Source organism: Hypanus sabinus, chromosome 10 (assembly GCF_030144855.1).
Source record: "Hypanus sabinus isolate sHypSab1 chromosome 10, sHypSab1.hap1, whole genome shotgun sequence".
Taxonomy (NCBI): domain Eukaryota; kingdom Metazoa; phylum Chordata; class Chondrichthyes; order Myliobatiformes; family Dasyatidae; genus Hypanus; species Hypanus sabinus.
In genome coordinates this window covers 63365455-63387189 of record NC_082715.1, presented here as the reverse complement: position 1 = coordinate 63387189, position 21735 = coordinate 63365455, and the positions used below count along the sequence as shown (strand labels likewise).

General features: G+C 40.6%; 1 protein-coding gene across 4 annotated transcripts in view; it reads left to right on the top strand.

Annotated features, from left to right (window-relative positions):
- Nucleotides 1-21735, top strand: part of trappc12 (trafficking protein particle complex subunit 12) — a 111673-nt gene that overhangs the window by 62910 nt on the left and 27028 nt on the right. For all 4 annotated transcript variants that reach the window (XM_059981990.1, XM_059981991.1, XM_059981989.1 and 1 more), the window contains 2 exons: nucleotides 530-603; nucleotides 16693-16791. In XM_059981990.1, the coding sequence (XP_059837973.1) occupies nucleotides 530-603; nucleotides 16693-16791 (173 nt within the window). The remainder of the gene's footprint in view (nucleotides 1-529; nucleotides 604-16692; nucleotides 16792-21735) is intronic.

Sequence of the window (21735 nt, the reverse complement as noted above, 5' to 3'; positions counted from 1 at the left end):
ATAATGTTATACAGCAGCTGCCTGAGCAGTTCTGGTCATGTTAGCATCCCAGTTTAAATATTTGCCATTTCCACCTGAGTCAAAGCATGAGATCAAAACATGTAATATGGTTCTTCAGATTGATTTTGTATAGATTTACATTATTTCTTGTTTTAAATGTATTCTGAACTGAGTACCTATTATTGCAATAAAATTGTTAAAATTAACTATTGTGAAAATGTAACAGAATTTCCATAAAATGTATTCTTCTTTGTAAGCAGATGTTCTAACTGACTTCTAAAATGATATCAAAAATATACAGAGCCTCTTCTATTAAGAATTTTCTAAATAAATCTTTGTCCTTTTACAGTCCTTGCTGCATTATAAGAAGACTGCATAGGCAATATTTCTTTTCAGGATAGCAATAATAAAATTCATAAATTAATGAAATACATTGGTAATGCTAATTGGTAGTTAAATCAGTGAAGCTAGTAACAGAAAGCAGTTATTTGTCTGCCATATTTTTATGAGATTCTCCTGTATCTTGCAGCTTCTATGCAGTTGTGGAGGTCACGTCTGGGGCGTGTGATGTACTCGATGGCAAACTGCCTGCTGATGATGAAGGTACGTGGGTGGCTGTGAGCTGCAGGATTACCGTATATATCTGATAATCTGAGCACTTCAGTAAGCATTGCACCAGTTTATTCCTAATGAAGTGTATTGCAGCAGGTGAAAGAAACTGGATTGTGCAGATGATTTAAATCAGACGTATTGGAAAGTGAAGATTTCTTTTTACACAGAAAGGTCCTTTCCTAGCCTTTTAATGAAATCTAAAGCACCACTTTGTTTACATATTAAATGCCTTGTTCTAGAGTTACTATTTCCAGCAACACATGCAACTATGAACCAATATTCTAACATGCTGCAATATAGTCAAGAGATGAATAAACCATAATATATCTGAAAATTGGATATTTTTCCTTACTGGATACAAGATTGAATAATGGTTACAACAATTATAACAAGTTTACAAAATAAATTAAATATCTAGGGGCAAGAACATCAAAAACACATCAATTATAACTTTTAATAATATCTACATTTTAAGATAATTAGCAGGTCAGGTTTCTTGAATTATGCTCCTATACTGAAACTCAATACCTAAAACTATAAGGGATGCAGACTTAGTTTACACTTAAACACCAGCTCAAAGCCTATTTAACTAGCATCTTTTTGAGTTTGTTGTTTTTAACCAACATCTTTGTGTATTTTATTTTCATGTTTGCAGTTTGTCCCATTTAAAGCAATTTGAACTGCCTGGTTTGTATGAAAGATACTCTATAAATAAGGTTATTATTATTACTTCTAAGCCAAATGTTTGGTCCAGCATGCCAGTTATCTATCTCATTTGTGTTTTTTTTGTGACTTTTGTTCATTATGCTTTCCTATACAATAAGAAATGCATATTAATAGGCTAGTTGCTATTCTTAAAATAACCAAAGAACAAAAACTATTAACTGTTTAAATTTAGGAAACTAATAATACTAATTAAGTAGTATGATGCATTTGCCAATTGAACTAATACAAATTTTAATTTATTGAAGCAACAATCATTTACCTTTTTGAAAAGTTACCTGAGATCCCAATCAATCCAATTGATTAGTCAAAAGAGAAGATTATCTAAAATTCCTCTTCCAAGCATGCTTAAATTTCCTATTAAAGATGCTACGGATTTGTGCCTAGGCACCAGCTGTGTGGTATTCTGCATGGAAAAATTAGTAGAGAGCTATATAGGTCAGTTTATTATTGTGTAGAACATCGCCCTCTGCTGTTAGAATCATTGCATCAGTACTGAATTGGATAGAATGGATGCAGGTTTTCGGATGTTCCTGTCATACCATTTCCCTTTTATTTACTGTAAATCTTCTCTCACATTACTGTAAATGCCTGCTTGATTCCCCTAAAATTACGATTATCATCACTACTTTATATGACAGGAAATTTGTTTTGTAGCAGCAGTGCGGTGAAAAAACAAAACTTGTTATAAATTACAAAAAAAAATGCAAAGGAATAACAAGCTAGTGTTCAGAACTCTGATTGCAAAGGGGAACATCCACCCCTCCCCACTTGGATCATAGGTCAACTTATGGTAGCCAGTTCACTTACCAGCACATCTTTGGGATGAGTGATGAATTTGAAGCAGCAGAGGGAAACCATGCATGAAGTCTTGGGATGAACCTGCAAACTGCATATAGACAGCACCTGTTTTCTGAAGCTCTGAGATATCAGCATTACATGTCACAACACTGTGCTGTCCACTGGACTTGGAAACAAGCAACTCAATAATGATACATCAAAGCTTTTGGGTACAGTTAAACAGAGGACGAATGTGCTATTATCCATGTAAATGTTATAATCTTAAAGACTGACTATTCCTTGTTAGACTACGCTTCTCCAAATTGCTCATAAATCCAGTCTGTAAGAATCTTCAATAGTTTGCCCACCACTATCGTAAAACTCACTGATCTATTATTCCCAGGATTATCCCTATTACCTTTCTTAAACAAAAGAATAACATTTGCTGCTTTCCGGTCTTCCAATCCTCATCCTGTGGTTGGTCACAATGTAAAGATCATCGCAAAAGGTGTAGCAATTTCTTCCCTCATTTCCTGCAGTAACTTGTGGTATATTCTGTACAATTCCAGCGATTTATCTATCCTAATATTCTTTTAGTTCCAGCACATCCTCTTTCATCCAGCAATCCCCATTGACATGTTCCAGCACATTAGCCTGTTCTGCACTAACCCAGACATTTGTCAAGGTCCCTCTCACTGGTGAATACTAAAGCACAATATTCTTTAAATACCTTCCTGCCTCTTCCAACTATAGGCACATGTTTCCTCTTTTATCACTGATCAGTCCTATCCTCACACTAGTCATCCTCCTGTAGAATGCTTTGGGGTTACCTTATTCCTATTCATCAAAGCCTTCTCATGGCCCCTTCTAGCTCTCTTATTTCCCTTCTTAAGTTCCTTCCTGGTTACCTTTGTAACTGTCAAGGACCCTGTCTAATATTTGCTTCCTAAACTTTAAGTGTGCTTCCTTTCTCCTCTACACAAGATGTTGTTACAGTGATTCCTTCAGCCTAGGATATTTTCCCTACCTTAATGGGGCAAACCTATCTAGAACCCCATGCAAGTACTCCCTAAGCAACCTCCACATTTCCATTGTACATTTCCCAAGTACATCAGTTTCCAATTTACACACCCGAGATCCTACCTAATAGCATCATAATTAATTACCCTCCCATACCATCTGCCCCTACATCTGTCCAAGGCTATGCTAAAGATCAGGGAGTTGTGGTCACTGACTCCTAAGTGCTTATACATCAAGAGATCTGCCACTTGACTGGGTTCATTGTCTAGTGCTAGATCCAGTATGGTCTCTCTTCCATGCACATATAGCGTCAGAAATCCTTCCTGGAAACACCTAGCAAACTCTGCACCATTTAAACCTTCTGCTCCAAAGAGGTGCCAAGTAGCAAAGTTGAAGTCAATCATGACAACAACCCTGTTATTTTTGCAACTCTCCAAATCTGCATCACAATCTGCTCCTTGGTGTGTCTGTTGCAATTGGGGTGTCTAGAATACTCAAAAGAGTGATTGCTTCTTTCTTGTTTCTAACTTCCACCCAGACTAATTCCGTAGGTGATCCCTTTCTGCAGCCTAATACTGTCACTGATTAGCAATGCCACTTCCCCACCTATTTTACCTATTTCACTGTTTCTTTTGAAACATCTAAACTAGTGTGGGTGGAGCATTGACTAGTCAGCAGAAACAGAGAGTGGGAATAAAGGGATCCTATTCTGGCTGGCTGCTGGTTACCAGTGGAGTTCCACAGAGGTCAATGTTTGGACCACTGCTTTTTATGATGTATGTCAATGATTTGGACTACAGTATTAATGGAATTGAGGCTAAATTTGCCAATGATACAAAGATAAGTGAAGGAGTGGGTAGTGTTGAAGAAACAGAGAGCCTGCAGAGAGACTTAGATAGTTTAGGAGAATGGGCAAAGAAGTGGCAAATGAAATATAATGTTGGAAAATGTATGGTCATGCACTTCGGTGGAAGAAATAAATAGGCAGACTACTATTTAGATGGGGAGAGAATTAAAAATGCAGAGATGCAAACGGACTTGGGAGTCCTTGAGCAAGATACCCTAACGGTTGAGTCGGTTATGAAGAAGGCGAATGCAATGTTGGCTTTCATTTCTAGGGAGGTATAGAATATACGAGCAGGGATGTGATGTTGAGGCTCTATAAGGCACTCGTAAGACCACAGTTGAAGTATTGTGTGCAGTTTTGGGCTCCTTATTTTAGAAAGGATATACTGACGTTGGAGAAGATTCACGAGAATGATTGCAGGAATGAAAGTGTTACTGTATGAGGAATGTCTGGCAGTTCTCGGGTTGTATTCCCTGGAGTTCAGGAGATGAGGGAGGATCTCAGAGAAACATTCCTAATGTTAAAAGACCTGAACAGATTAGATATGGCAAAGTTATTCCCCATGGTAGGGGAGTCGAGGACAAGAGGGCACGACTTAAGGATGGAAGGACGTCCTTTTAAAACTGATATACGGAGGAGTTACTTTAATCAATTGGTGGTAAATCTGTGAAATTTGTTGCCACCAGCAGCTGTGAAGGCCAAGTCACTGGATGTATTTAAGGCAGAGATAGATAGGTTCTTGATTAGCCAGGACATCAAAGGGTATGGGGTGAAAGCAGGGGAGTGGGGATGACTGGAAGGATTGAATCAGCCCATGATTGAATGGTGGAGCAGACTCAATGGGCTGAATGGCCTACTTCTGCTTCTATATCTTTTGTCTTATAAACCCCGAAATATCCAACAGTCATTTCTGTAATAGTGACATCCAAATCTCTGTAATGGTCACAATATCATAGTTCAAGTACCCTTCCGTGCTCTTAAGTTCATCATCCTTGTTCCTGAAACTTATCATATTGAAGTAAATGCATTCAACCATTCAGCAGACAGCCTTTACCACCAATCCACTGATTATCCTTCTTTAGTCTCTCTACCTTTTATATCTGTTTTTACAGTAACTGCTCCATCCTCTGACCGGTTGTTCTGGTTCCCATCCCCCTGCAAAGCTAGTTTAAATTCTACCCAACAGTTCGAGCAAATCTGCCTGCAAAGGACATTGGTCCCCCTTGAGTTCAGGAATAACCTGTCACTTTTGTTCAGATCATTCCTTCTCCGGAAGAAATCCCATTGAACCACAAATCTGAAGCTCTGCGTCCTGTACCAATTCTTCATCTGTGCATTCAACTGCTATTCTTACTCTCACAAGCTCTTGGCAAAGGCAGCAATCCAGAGATTACTACCCTTGAGGTCCTGCTTTTTATCTTTTTATCTTCCTACCTAGCTTTCTACATTCGCTTTTCAGGACAACATTCCTTTTGCTACCCATGTTGTTGGCACCAATGTGTACCAGCTCTTCAGGTACCTGGTCAGTGTCGCTTTCCCCAGTAGGTTGTTTCCCCCAGCAGTATCCAAAGTGATATGTTTGTTACTGAAGGAAGCAGCCACAAAGGTACTCTGCCCTCTCTACCTGTTGCCTTCCCCCCCCCCCCACGACATTAAAAAGGCAAATTAAGTTTTACCTAGATAAATGTTAGATGATGTATGCTAATTGAGAAAACTGCGTAGATAGCATGCATTTATAATATAGCCAAGTCTCTCAATGCAATTCATGCTATCAAACAAAATTTGACACAAAATGTTATGTTAGTGTGTACTGTATGACCAAAAGCTTGGTCAAAGAGCTTGAAGACTATAAAGCAAATCGGTCTTTCAGATCTAGGAGGGAATAGGAGCCTGTAGAAGCTTTCCCTAAAAATGGCGTCACAGGTAGATAGGGTCGTAAAGAGAGCTTTTGGTACTTTGGCCTTTATAAATCAAAGTATTGAGTATAAAAGTTGAAATGTTATGGTGAGGTTGTATAAGGTATTGGTGAGGCTGAATTTGGAGTATTCTGTGCAGTTTTGGTCACCGAAGTATAGGAAGGATATTAATAAGGTTGAAAGAGTGCAGAGAAAGTTAACAAGGATGTTGCCGGGACTTGAGAAACTGAGTTGCAGAGAAAGATTGAATAGGCAAGGACTTTATTCCCTGGAGCTTAGAAGAATGAGGGGAGATTTGATTGAGGTTAGGGGAGAAAAAACCAGAGGACGTGGGTTAAGGCTGAAGGGGGAAAAGTTTAAAGGGGACATTAGGGAGGGCTTCTTCACACGGAGAGTGGTGGGAGTGTGGAATGAGCTGCCAAATGAAGTGGTAAATGCGGGCTCACTTTTAATATTTAGAAAAACTTGGACAGGTACATGGATGAGAAGTGTATGGAGGGATATAGTCCAGGTGGAGGACAGTGGGCCAAGGCAGAAAAATGGTTCGGCACAGCCAAAAAGGGCCAAAAGGCCTGTTATTCTACTGTAATATTCTATGGTTCTAATTCACCACTGAGTGAATTAATTACTTTGTGTTGTCACTGATCAAAGCGATTAATCTGTTCCAATACAAAAATAAAATTTCTGGCCCCTTGTGATTCATTATCAGTTTTGTTTACTTTTTCTTTCCTGAAATTGAGGGACAGCTCCACAAACTACTTATGGATGATTTCTAAACATAAAAATCAAAGCGTAGAGTGATAGAGAAATACAGTAAGGATAGAGGCTCTTTGGCCCAACCAGTTCAAGCTGACTCGTGTTTGCATCCAGCCAGTCTTATCTGGATGGGTTCGACCCATTTTCCTCTGAGCCCTGCCTCTCCTTGTACTTTATCCAAGTGCTTTTTAAATAACATTCATTGTACCTGACTCCACTGCTTCCTTAGCTCATTCCATGCACTCATCACCCTCTGTGTCAAACAGTTGCCTCACAGGTTCCTTTTAAACCTCCCCTCGTGCCCTAAACCTATGGCCCTCGCTGTAGTCAGCAGAAGATGGTGGTTTAATGTTGTTTCTCACCGTGGAAGCTAGTGACCCCTACCCTGGAGGAAAAGTAAATCTTCTCTGCACTCTTCTTAGCATGGCTTTCCAATTACAATGACCTAAACTATACACAGTATTTCCAAGTGCAGTCTCACACACGACTTGTACAATTGCAACATAAATTTCCCAGGTTCTACATTCAATGCTCTGACTGCTGAAGGCTGCATGCTAAAAGCAGTTAATGGCAATTTTAATGATGCTGCTTTCAATAACTATGTACTTGTGCTCCTGGGTCCCTTTGTTCCATTACCTAGTGCCTTACCATATATGGTACAAGTCCTTTGCTGATTTGACTTGCCAGAACGCAATACCTCTCATTCTCCTGTATTGAAATCCACTTGCCACTCTTCTGCCCACTTCCCAACCTAATTTCAAGTCATCTGCACTTACTGTCAAGCCTTGTGTATTTGCTTCCAAATCACTTATATAAATAACGAGTAACAAAGTGTCCCAAAATTGATCACTGCAGTTCACCACTAATCACCAGCCTCAATTCCAAGAAACAACCTTGAACCACAGCCCTCTGCTTCCAACGTCAGAGCCACCTCACAAGCTCTCTATAGCCTTTCTGGGATCTAACATAACAGACAAGGCTACCATGCAGAACCTTAACGAAGAGCTTGCTGAAGTCCAGATAGACAATCTTCACTGCCTTACCCTCAGCTACCACTTTGCTATCTCTCTAATAAGCTCTAAAAGATTTGTAGAGCATGACTTTCCAAACTTGTCTTCCATATACTTCCATGGTTTCTGATAGGATCTCCAGGATCCCAAAGAAATACCAGATTAATACCATCCACAAACCCACAAGGAAACTCAGGTCACAGCTTATGTAGATCAAAAATGGCCTGGGAGTCAAGTCAGCTGGCACTTACAGGATTCCTTGTGAATGTGGAGCAGACAGTGCAAGCCCACATCAAGGAGCACAGGAGGGGTATCCGTTTGGATTACCCAGAGAAATCGGCAGTAACAGAACACTGCATTCACAATGGCCATAGGATTGACTTTGACACAAAGCTACTGTGCTGTGCCAATAGCTTTTGGAACTGCCTGGTAAAGAAAGCTATTGAAATAAAACTAGGGGAAAAGAATTTTAACATAGACAAGGGTCTCGCTCTAAGAAAGAACTGGAATTTGATTGTAAGCATGGTGGGAGGTAGGAATCCTGATTGGATGAGGACTAATCAATCAGGAGGAATGGAATATGGGGTATAAGTACCAAGACTAGACACGTCCAGGCATCATCCCTGAAAAAGACGTCTAAGTTTGTCATTGAACTATCGATTATTATTGATACCTGTACCTGGCTGGAAAGTCGAAGAGTTTATTCATTATATACACTGGGAAAGCAATAGATCCTTTTTCAAGCTGATATGTGCTGACCAATCTGCCATCTATGCAGAAGAGACCATCACACAGAGTCTTGTCATGATGTTGTCATCATGCTCTGTACTATTACGCCAAATGCCAAATGAGTTAAATTAATACTGGATATAGCTATTCAAACCATGGCATCTATAAGGGTAGTTACATATCAACCAAAGTGTAGTCTACTTTATCTATAATCTCATGATCTGAAGCATGCTTTTTTTTCTGCTATAAAAACAGAAAATGCTGGAAATGCTCAGTAGGTAAGGCAAAGTATTTAGAAGGAGAAGTGGAGTTAACATCTCAGATTTCTCTTGTTAGGGTCATGATAAAGGACATTGAACCAGAAACATCAATTGCTTTTCTTTCTACAGATCTACCTATGTGTTGGGTGTTTCTAACATTTTATTCCTTCATTTCAGATTTCTGCCATTTGCTTTTATTTTTCATTCCTTTTACCATCATCACTAAGCCATCAAACCAACTCTGGTTCAACAGGAGTGTAAATGAGCATTGATTGAGCAATATCAAGCATATCCAAAATTAACCACAACATGTGCATGGCAATGTAGGAAATGGCATGCCTTTTCTCTTTGAAGTTTCTGCCAAAGTAGCCTGTATTCATGCAACTTAATTCACTCCATTTGATGGTAACAAATAGTTGAGTGTGTTGTTTATAGAAAAGGTTTCTGGGGCCAAAAAAAAAATCATCCTGGCAGTAGTGCTCAAGTACAGCATAGTTAACCGTGTATGCAGCCAACTTGTTCTAGCTGTAATGTGTCCATCAAACCAACAAGGGAGAAAAAATAGCTTGACCATATTCTCTCCGTGGAAAGCAGGACAAATACAGTCTGACCAATTGCTACTGCATCAAACCTACTCTCAGACCATCAACAAAATGATGAAAGCTCGTGGATCCTGCTATCAAATGAGATTCACTTACCAATAATCAGAACAGAAAATGGAAGAAACATTCAGCATGTAAGACATCAATGGAATAACGAACAGTATCAACATTTCACTTCAAAGATCCTTCATAAGAATGGCAAAGTGAGGAAATGACTAGACCATAAGACATGGGAGCAGAATTGGACAATTTGGCCATTGAGTCTGCTCCACCATTCAATCATGGCTGATCCTTTTTCCCCTTCTCAGCTCCATTTCCTGGCCTTCTCCCTGTAACCTTTGATGCCATGACCAATCAAGAATCTATCAATCTCCACCTTAAATACACACAACGATCTGGCCTCCACAACTGCCTGTGGTAACAAGTTCGACAATTTCACGACCCTCTAGCTAAAGAAATTTCTCCGCATCTCTATTTTAAATAAATACCCCTCTATCCTGAGGCTGTGCCCTCTTTTCCTAAACTCCCCCACCATGGAAAACATCCTTTCCACATCTACTTTGTCTAGGCATTTCAAGATTCCCCCCTCATCCTTTAAATACCATGAGTACAGGTCCAGAACCATCAAACGTTCATCATATGACAGCACTTTCATTCCTGGAATCATCCTTATGAACCTCTTCTAAGCTCTCTCCAATGCCAGCACATCTTTTCTTCAATAAGGAGCTCAATCTGTTCACAATACTCAAGGAGAGGCCTCACCAATGCCTTTATAAAGCCTCAGCATCACACCCCGCTCTTTTTTTCCAGACCTCTAAAACGAATGCTAATGTTACATTTGCCTTCCTCACCACTGACTCAACCTGCAAGTTAACCTTTTGGGCGTTCTGAACAAGGACTCCCAAGTCCCTTTGCATCTCAGATTTTTGAATTTTAGAAAATAATTTGCACATTTATTACTTCTACTAAAGTGCATGACCATGCATTTTCCAACATTGTATTTCATTTGCCACTTTCTTGCCCATTCTCCTAATCTGTCTTAAGTCCTTCTGCAGCCTACCTGTTTCCTCAACACTACCTACCCCTCCACCAATCTTCGTCTCATCTGCAAACTTTGCAACAAAGTCATCTATTCCATCATCTAAATCATTTATCTACAGCAGAAAAAGAAGTGGTCCCAAGACCAACTCCTGTGGAACCCTACCAGTTACTGGCAGCCAACCAGAAAAGGATTCTTTTATTCCTACTCGCTGCCTCTTACCAATCAGCCAATGCTGTACCCATGCTGGTAACTTTCCTGTAATACCATGAGCTCTTGACTTAGTAAGCAGTCTCATGTGTGGAACCTTGTCAAAGGCCTTCTGAAAATCCAAATATACAACATCCACTGCATCCCCTTTATCTATCCTACTTGTTATCTATAAGAATTCCAACAGGTTAGTCAGGCAAGATTTTCCCTTAAGGAAGTCATGCTGACTTTGTCCTATTGTGTCCTGTGTCACCAAGTACTCCATAACTTCATTCTTAACAATTCACTGCAATGTCTTCCCAACTACTGAGGTCAGGCTAACCGGCCTATAATTTCTTTTCTGCTGCCTCCCTCCTTTCTTTAAGAGTGGAGTGACAGTTACAATTTTCCAGTCCTCTGGAACTATGCCAGAGTCCAATATTTCTTGAAAGAGCATTAATAATTGCTCCACAATCTGTACTGCTATCTCTTTCAGAACCCCAGGGTGCAGTTCGTCTGGTCCAGATGACTTATGTATCTTTTGGTCTTTCAGCTTTTTGAGTAGCTTCTTCCTTGTAATAGCAATTGCGCTCACTTCTCTTCCCTCACACCCTTCAGCACCTGGCACACTGTCAGTGTCTTCTACAGTGAAGACATGCAAAATACTCTTTTAGTTCATCTGCCAGCTCCTTGTCCCCAGTTATTTCTCCAGCTTCATTTTCTGGCAGTTCTATATCCTCTCTTTTATTTTTCATATATTTGAAAAGGCTTTTTCTGTCCTCCTTGATACTGTTTGCTAGCTTGCTATTTCATCTTTTCTCTCTGAATGATTCTTATAGCTGCTTTCTGTACGTTTTTTAAAGTTTCTGAATCCTCTTTCTTCCCAGTAATTTTTGCTTTGTTGTATGTCCTCTCTTTTGTTTTTACATTAGCTTTGACTTCCCTTTTCAGCCACGGTTGTACTTTTTTACCATTTGAGTATTTATTTGTTTTTGGAATATACCTATCCTGAACCTTCCTGATTTTTCCCAGAAATTGAAGCAATTGCTGCTGTGCTGTCATCTCTGCCAGCATCTCCTTCCAATTTACTTTGGCCAACTCCTCTCATACCACTGTAATTTCCTTTACTCCACTGAATTACTGCTACATCAGATTTTACTTTCTCCCTATCAAATTTCAAGTTGGACTCAATCATAGCGATCACAGTCTTCAAAGGGTTCCTTTACCTTAAGCTCTCTAATTGCCTCCGGTTGATTACATAACACCCAATCCAGTATAGCTGATCCACTAGTAGTCTCAACAACCAGCTACTCTAAAAGGCCATCTCATAGGCGTTCAACAACCTCATTCTCTCAAGATCCATTACCAACTTCATTTTCCCAACCTACCTACATGTTAAAATTTATCATAACATTGCCCTTTCGACATGTATTGCCCTATTTCCCATTGTATTCTATAGTCCACATCCCAGTTACTCTTTGGAGGCCTGTATATAACTGCCATCAGAGTGCTTTTACCCTTACAGTTTCATGACTCAACCCACAAGGATTCAACATCTTCCAATCCTATGTCACATCTTTCTACTGATTTGATGCCATTCTTTACCAGTAGAGCCACACCACCCCCTCTGACTACTTTCCCATTCCATCCGATATAACATGTAACCTCGAACATTCAGCTCCCAGCTACAACCAGCCTATAGCCATGATTCAGCAACGGTCACAACATCATACCAAACAATCTATAAAGGTGCATCCACCTTATTTCTTGTACTTTGTGCATTGAGATATAACACTTAGAGTTCAGTTATTTAAAACAGAGTTGAGGAAGAACTTCTTCTCCCAGAGAGTTGTGGAGGTGTGGAATGCACTGCCTCGGAAGACGGTGGAGGCCAATTCTCTGGATGTTTTCAAGAAGGAGCTAGATAGATATCTGATGGATAGGGGAATCAAGGGATATGGGGACAAGGCAGGGACTGGGTATTGATAGTGGATGATCAGCCATGATCTCAGAATGGCAGTGCAGACTCGAGGGGCCGAATGGTCTACTTCTGCACTTATTGTCTATTGTGTACTGTATTTGCTACCCCTTTTGATTCTGTTTCTCTAATGCACTGATATTCACCCTTCTGGCTACAATTTTGTCCTATCAACTGTTTGCTCTTCCTGACAGTCTGACTGCATGCTCTCTTTGCTTTGTTACCATCCATCTTATCCTGAGTCCCTTCACTCTGGTTTCCATCTCCCTGCCAAATAAACCTTCCCCAACAGCTCCAGCTAACTTACTCATGAGAATATTGGTCCCATTCAGGTTCAGGTGGAACACGCCCCTTTTGTACAGGTCATAGCTCCCCCAGAAAAGATCCTAATCGAAGAACCTGAAGCCCTGCCCCCTGCACCAGCTTCTCAGCCATGCATTTATCTGCCAAATCATCTTGTTTCTACCCTCAGTGGCGTTTGGTACAGGTAGCAGTCCAGAAGTTACTACCCTGGAGGTCCTGCATCTCAGTTTTAAGTTATAAGTTTTAAGTTGCAGAGAACATGGAGAAATAGAAAGGATAAAATGATTATCTCTTTTAGAACGAGATAAGGGTTGCCCATGTGATTGTAATATTTACAGACCCCATTCTATTAATAGATTAATAAGAGCAGTAAGACTGGCAACATACAAAAAGCCATTGTTGTCTTGTGAAACCATGAACAACGGAAAATCTGCAGATGCTGGAAATCCAAGCAACACACACAAAATGCTGGTGGAATTCAGCAGGGCAGGCAGCATCTATAGAAAAAAAGTACAGTTGATGTTTTGGGCCAGGAAGGGTCTTGGCCAGAAAGTTAGACTGTACTTTTTTCCATAGATGCTGCCTGGCCTGCTAATGTCCTCCAGCATTTTGTGTGTTGTGCTGTGAAATGCAGGCTAGAGCTGCTACTGAACATGAAACCTGACTGCTTGATATTGATCATCTCAATGTCCCCTTAGGACTATGGCCCCATAGACCAGGGGTCGGCAACCTTTACCACTGAAAGAGCCATATGGACCCATTTCCCACAGAAAAGAAAACTCTGGGAGCCACAAAACCCGTTTGACATTTAAAATGAAATAACACTGCATACAATGTTTTTTTTTGCCTTTATGCTATGTATAAACAAACTATAATGTGTTGCATTTATGAAATTGATGAACTCCTGCAGAGAAAACGAAATTACATTTCTGCATGCAACAAAAACATTTTGAACTCCGAAAAAAAGATGTTGGGTTGAAGGTTACTCCATAGTTAGCCTACCTTGGATCGAAAAATTAAAAGAAATCGCGCACTGGCGGGTGTCAGGCATTGGCAGTGGTGACGTATATTAATAGCGATTAAAAACACGTTGTAGCGGTGTGCTACACGCAGCGCTAAAATAACGACACTGCAGTCAAAGATAACTTTATTCGAACTAAACAGCCTTGCTTTAAAGCCTCCCTCAACCCGCCCCCCGTGGGTGCAGATGCTCCAAAAGACACGTACTCACAAACCCCCGTAGGCTATCTCCCTTAGCCGGAACGGTGGCTAACTGTGAGCCAGTTCGGATGTGCCAGGAAATGGGGTCGCCACAACGTTTTATTTAGATTGTACAAGATCACCATAATCTTCAAATTTCGAATTACATTTCAAAAACTAACAAACCACGGAGAGCCGCAGCACAGAGATGAAAGAGCCGCGGGTTGCCGACCCCTGCCATAGACAATATAAACTATCCCCTTATTTACAGCATAGAACACTCTAAGGTAAACCCTGATAATGTTATGAGACCTGATTTTTTTTTTTGAAAAAGAGGGTTGAACTGTTGTGGTTTGATGATTGTGGTCTGCTGCAGTGGCCCAGCATCAGCTTCAGACTTTTCCCTACTGTCCTTTGGATCAGGACTCCCCCACTATCACAATCATTGTATTCCAGATGGTCATTGAGCTCATTTACACAGGTGATCCTCCAACTTCCTCCAGCCTTATAGTCATATAATTTTTCTCAGCTCTCTTCTACCTCCTCCTTAAGATCCACAAACAGTTTTTTTTTGCTGGGCAGATTCATTCTTGTCCCACTGAGATTATTTCCTCCAACTGTAACTCTTGTTTTTTTTTCCCTTTGTCCAGTTCATTCCTATTTAAAACCCTGACAGCCCTAAAGCCCCCACCACTTCAACAGTTTCCAGGCCACAACCATCTATAGCCTGGATATTAAGTCCTTTGACAGCTTCGTTCCAGACCAGGATGGTCTGCGGACTGTCTGCTTCATCCAATCAGTTCTCCTCTGCTCATTCAGTAAGCTGAATTTATTTTTGTATTGAACAACTTCAGCTCCATTAACTTTCTGCAGATCAAAGGTGTCGTTAAAGGAAAGGAAGTGTTATCAATCAAAGAAAGTATCAGTGCATTGTTAGACAGTAGATAGTAGTGCAAACATGGTTTGACTTGAAATCAAGATCGTGGTGTGATGAAGATGTGGGTGGGCAAAGTAGATAGAACCCTAAAATATGACCACTTGATAAATTGGGACATAAATGGAGAAATATCTAGGGCATGTTTGAAAGAAACTGCAACTTGCATGGGAGATTTTAATCAACATATTGATTGGACAAGCCAAAGTGCTGAGGATATTATAGAATTCGTGGAACAGGTTCTTAGAGTAGATTGTACAGAATTCCCAAGGAACATGGCTATTTTAGAGTAGGTTATAAGTAATAAGGATTAATAAGAGATCCTGTGGTTAAACAAAGATGTAGTAACCGCAATATAATAGAATTCAAAATACAGTTTGAGGGTGAAAACCACAGGATCAAAACCAGTTGTGTGTATGAAGGTGGAGTTAGAACATAGAACATAGAATAGTACAGCACAGTACAGGTCCTTCGGCCCACAATGTTGTGCCAACCCTTAAACCCTGCCTCCCATATATTCCCCCACCTTAAATTCCTCCATATACCTGTCTGGTAGTCTCCTAAATTTCACTAGTGTATCTGCCTCCACCACTGACTCAGGCAGTGCATTCCACACACCAACCATTCTCTGAATAAAAAACCTTCCTCTAATATCCCTGTTGAACTTCCCACCCTTTACCTTAAAGCCATGTCCTCTTGTGCCCTGGGGAAGAGGTGCTGGCTGTCCATGCTATCTTGTCCTCTTAATATCTTGTATACCTCTACCATGTCTCCTCTCATCCTCCTCCTCTCCAACGAGTAAAGCCCTAGCTCCAAGCTGCCTAAGGTAGACTGGGAAAATAAGCTAAGAAGCATAACCAATAAGTGATAGGATTTATGTACATTTAAAAAGTTTGTTTGCACAGGCATTGATAGCTGATAGTGGAATCAGGTACATTAAGACATGTATTTGAATAGGTGAAGTAAATGGACCCAATGTGGGCAAATAGGATTTGTGTATTTGGGCAAAATAATTGGCATGGATATGTTGTTGAAAAGCCCTTTTTTATGCTGCATAATTCTGTCTCTATTCTTACCCCACCCATTTTGTAACTTAAAACAAACTTATTTTCCCACTTTCTCAGTACTGATGGAATCTTTGAAACAGTAATTCTGTTTCTCTTTTTCTTAGATTCTGTCCAGCATTTTCTCTTTTTATTCTAAATTTCACAGTAATGACAATTTTTTTTTCATTGACCTGCTGACATTGGTCCTCCAAAGGAGATGCTTTCCCTCAACAGTAAGGTAACATTTTATCTATTTTTCTAATAAGAAACCCCTGTGAAATTGAAGTTGCTTGGAATCAGTGGGGTAATTCTTTAAGCTAACACTGCTGCCAGACGTGATTCTGTATCGTATTCATTTGGCCAGCTGCCATGCTATAACCTGAGTACTGAGTATCTGCAGTCACTTTGGGTGTTATGTGCAATGAGTCATAACATGAGAGACTGCAGCTGCTGCAATTTGTAGCAAGAAAAATATACTGGAGGACCTCAGCACGTCAAACAACATCTGTGGAGGCAAAGGCATGATTGACATTTGAGGTCACAGCCTAAAAGTTCAAAATAAGTTTATTATCAAAGTACATATTATATACTACCCTAAGATTCACTTTCTTGCTAACTTTCTCAGTAAATACAAAGAAACGCAATAAAATCTGTGAAAACCTGTGCATAACAAAGACCGACAATCTGCAAGTAGAAAAAACAAAAAGAAATTGAGATTGCTGAATTGAGCTGGCTCTCTTCTTCCTAGGACTATGTGCTTGCAGTGGACATGTATCATTCCGTCATTCAGTACCAACCAGATCAAGAACCCCAGCTTTTAAGTGGAATTGGAAGGCTGCTTTTGCAGGTATGATCACTTATGATAACTCAAATGTATTTTGTTCATTTTCTTATCCTTTAGACATTATCATTTGACCCTAATTTAATGAGTTTTACAATGTATTGGCTGAATTTATGTAGTATTGACTTGGAGAGTCAAAAATCATAGCTTATATGTATTGAAACAATGCAATGAGAATGAATCCCATGTTGCCAACTACAGTACTGTGCAAAAGTCTTAGGCACATGTACATAGCAAAACAAAACACATTTTGTGGCATAATAAGTGATAATAAACCTGATTCTGAACTGGATCACTATTGTGAACTGATAGTGGGAAGAGGACAGTGAGAGGGGAATCATGATTGGGAAAAGGGAAAGAGAGAGAGGAGGGGGCAGGAAGCACCAGAGAGACATTCTGTAATAATCAATAAATCAATTGTTTGGAATCAAATGGCTTTGCCTGGTGTCTCAGGGTTGGGTGAGTCTGCACCTGTGCTACTCATCCACCTCTGGCACTCCTCCTCTGCCACCTGTCCCACACCCCTCCTGCAGTGCACCACCTTGCTATTCCTAACATTCTTTGCTCCCACCAGATTTACAACCTCACTCTCTGCTCCAAGTGGACAAATACAGTACTATAAAAGAGGAAATTACGACACATTTGGATAGCAGTAGAAGGATCAGTCCGAGTCAGCATGGATTTATGGAGGGAAAATCATGCTTGACTAATCTTCTGGAGTTTTTTGAGGATGTAACTATGAAAATGGACAAGGGAGAGCCAGTGGCTGTAGTGTACCTGGACTTCCAGAAAGCTTTTGATAAAGTCCCACATAGGAGATTAGTGGGCAAAATTAGGGCACATGGTATTGGGGGCAGAGTACTGACATGGATTGAAAATTGGCTGGCTGACAGGAAACAAAGAATAGTGATCAATGGGTCCCTTTCGGAATGGCAGGCTGTGACCAGTGGGGTACCGCAAGGTTTGGTGCTGGGACGGCAGCTGTTTACAATATACATTAATGATTTAGATGAAGGGATTAAAAGTAACATTAGCAAATTTGCCGATGACGCAAAGCTGGATGGCAGTGTGAAATGTCAGGAGGCTGTTATGAGAATGCAGGGTGACTTGGACAGGTTGGGTGAGTGGGCAAATGTATGGCAGATGCAGTTCAATGTGGATAATTGTGAGGTTATCCACTTTGATGGCAATAACAGGAAGGCAGATTACTATCTAAATGGAATCAAGTTAGGAAAAGGGGAAGTACAACAAGATCTAGATGTTCTTGTACATCAGTCAATGAAAGCAAGCGTGTAGGTACAGCAGGCAGTAAAGAAAGCTAATGGCATGCTGGCCTTTATAACAAGAGGAATTGAGTATAGGAGTAAAGAGGTCCTTCTGCAGCTGTACAGGGCCCTGGTGAGACCCCACCTGGAGTATTGTGTGCAGTTTTGGTCTCCAAATTTGAGGAAGGACATTCTTGCTATTGAGGGAGTGCAGCGTAGGTTCACAAGGTTAATTCCCGGAATGGCGGGACTGTCATATGTTGAAAGATTGGAGCGACTGGGCTTGTATACACTGGAATTTAGAAGGATGAGAGGGGATCTGATTGAAACATATAAGATTATTAAGGGATTGGACATGCTGGAGGCAGGAAGCATGTTCCCGCTGATGGGTGAGTCCAGAATTAGAGGCCACAGTTTAAGAATAAGGGGTAGGCCATTTGGAACAGAGATGCGGAAAAACTTTTTCACCCAGAGAGTGGTGGATATGTTGAATGCTCTGCCCCAGAAGGCAGTGGAGGCCAAGTGTCTGGATACATTCAAGAGAGAGTTAGATAGAGCTCTTATAGATAGCGGGGTCAAGAGATATGGGGAGAGGGCAGGAACGGGGTACAGATTGTGTATGATCAGCCATGATCACAGTGAATGGTGGTGCTGGCTAGAAGGGCCGAATGGCCTATTCCTGCACCTACTGTCTATTGTCTATTGACTATGCAGAAGTCTTTGGCACCCCAGCTACATATATATATGTGCTTAAGGCTTTGGGACAGTACTGTTAATCAAATTAGATGCAGCATATGACAAGCCAGTAAGTTTTCCTATTAGCTGTATTTCTTTATTAATCATGATCAGTTCAAACAACTTAATGATTCACTATGTACCAGAGAAAGGAACTTTTAGTTACACAACTCTTTTAGTTAGCTTCACAGCTTCCAACACTGATTAAGACTATTCAGATCTTTACCCACTCAGTTTCAATGTGTGAGCTCCTCTCCGAGTCCGACTTAGGACCATCTTCTGCAATTTTTGCTCTCAAGAGTTATTGCTGTTGATTTCTTTTGAGACAACTTTGTAAAGCTTCCAGGCATAGCTTTGATGTTATAGCCAGTCATCTGGCTGTAAGTGACTCGTAGAACATAGAGATCTACAGCATATTACAGGCCCATCGGCCCACAGTGTTGTGCCGACCATATTACCTACTCTATAACCTGCCTAGAATTTCCCTAGTGCATAGCCCTCTATTTTTCTAAGCTTCGTGTACCTATCTAAGAGGCTTTTAGAAGACCCTATTGTATCCGCTTCCACCACCGCCACCCACAGTGCATTCCACACACCCACCACTCTCTGTGTGAAAAATCTTCTTGCCCCTGAAATCCCCTCAGTACCTATTTCCAAGCACCTTAAAGCTATACCCCATCTTGTTAGCTATTTCAGCACTGGGCGAAAAGCCTCTGGATCAATGCTCCTCATCACCTTGTACAACTCTGTCAGGTCACCTCTCATCCTCCATCACTCCAAGGGGAAAAAGTCAAGTTCAGTCAACTTATTCTCATAAGGTATGCTTTCCAATCCAAGTAATATCTTTGTAAATCTCCTCTGCACTCTCTCTGTAGTATCCACATCCTTCCTGTAGTGAGGTGACCAGAACTGCACACAGTACTCCAAGTGGGGTCTGACCAAGGTCGTATGTAGCTGTAACATTATCTCACGGCTCTTGAGCTCAATCCCAACACTCTATATGCTTTCTTAACAACACTATCAACCTGTGCAGCAGCTTTGAGTGTCCTATGGACACGGTCCCCAAGATCTCTCAAATCCTCCATACTGCCGAGAGTCTTACCATTAATATTATATTCTGTCATCAAATTGGACCTGCCAAAATGAACCACTTCACACTTATTTGGGTTGAAGTCCATCTGTCACTTTCAGCCTAGTTCTGCATTCTATTGATGTCCCACTGTAACCTCTGACAACCCTCCAGGCTATCCACACATCCCCAACCTTTGTGTCATCAGCAAACTTACTAACCCACCCTTTTCCATACATGTAGTTGTTTTGATATGTTCCATTCCTGAAGTGGATACTAAATAATGGATATGGTCCAGTCCATTACGGGTAAAGTCCTCCTTACCATTAAGTACATCTACACAAAGTGCTGTCGCAAGAAGGCAGCATCTATCATCAAGGACCACACAGGTCATGCTCTCTTCGAGCTGCTTCCATCAGGATGAAGGTACAGGAGCCTCAGGACCCATACCATCAGATTTAGGAACAATTATTACCTCTCAACCACCAGAGGAATAACTTCATTCAACTTCAATCGCCCCAACTTCCCACAATCTGTGGACTCACTTTCAAGGACTCTTCATTGCTTGTTCTTGATATTTATTGCTTTTTTCCTTTTGCATTTGCACAGATTGTTGTATTTTGCACATTGATTGTTTGTCCATCCTGTTGGATGGGGTCTGTCATTGATTATGTTGTACTTCTTGGCTTTACTCTGTTTGCCCCCAAGAAAATGAATCTCGGTAAATGGTGACCAATGTGTTCTTTGATAATAAATTTACTTTAAACTACTTAGAACTTTGAACTTTGTCTGTTCCATAATCACCTTAGCCATCTACTCTGCAATTATCAGAGTTTAGACTTGTACAATACTCTCCTTGATACACACTATCTCAAATTTCCCGTCTTTCTGGTATTGGCAGTTGTGAGGGGGAAACACAACACTGTAACATGCTCTCAGGTGGAAAATTACTACAGCTGCAATCCCACACTGATAGTGACCAAATGCTCAAATGCTAGTGTGACCATGTCTCTTCAACTTCATGCTAAGTCTCATTTGTTGTTTTCATTTCTTCCGCTTAACTCTTCTCTCTCTGACTGTTTATATCTTTTTTAAAAAGTTAGTAATATAATATTAAGTCCAAAATATCAATGGAATAAAAGTTAAAATGGTTGTTATGTGTAAACCTGTTTCATTCATTTGGTATTTGTGTGTAATTGGCAACATCAGCATTTCTTCCTTATCCCCATTTCCCCTTGATAAAGAGTTGGTGAGACATTTCCTTGAACTCTGCAGTGCATCTGATGAAGGCACACCCACAGTGCTGCTGGGTTGGGAATTTTAAAATATAAATGCAGCATTGAATGACTAGTGATATATGAACCCTTTAGTCATGTGGTATGCCCTTGTGCTTGCTGCTCATAGCTTTCATAATAGTGCAGATTATGAGGTTGATGCATTCTGTTGGAGAACTCGAAGTGAGTAACTACAGAACATTTTGTAGGTAAACCACATTGCTCCCAAGGTGCAACGCTTGATGAGGGCATAAATCTGTAGGATAGTGAGTGGAATTACGAGACAGTTGGGCTCATTTATACTGGATGTATCAAGCTTCTCGAGTGTTGTTAGAGCTGCACTGTTCTGGGAAAGTGGAGAGTATTCTATCATGCTTCTAATATTTTGTACATGGTTGAAAGGGTTTAAAATGTCAGATGATGAGTCATTTGCTGCATAATATCCAGCCACAGTATTTATGCAGACCATCCCAAATTGCTCCTCTCTGTGATTAATGATTCCTGCGAGACCCCCTCTCATTTGAAGAACTTAGCATGTCTGCACCTGATAAAAGGTTTCGGCCTGAAACATTGACTGCTTATGCCTCTTCGTAGATGCTGCCTGGCC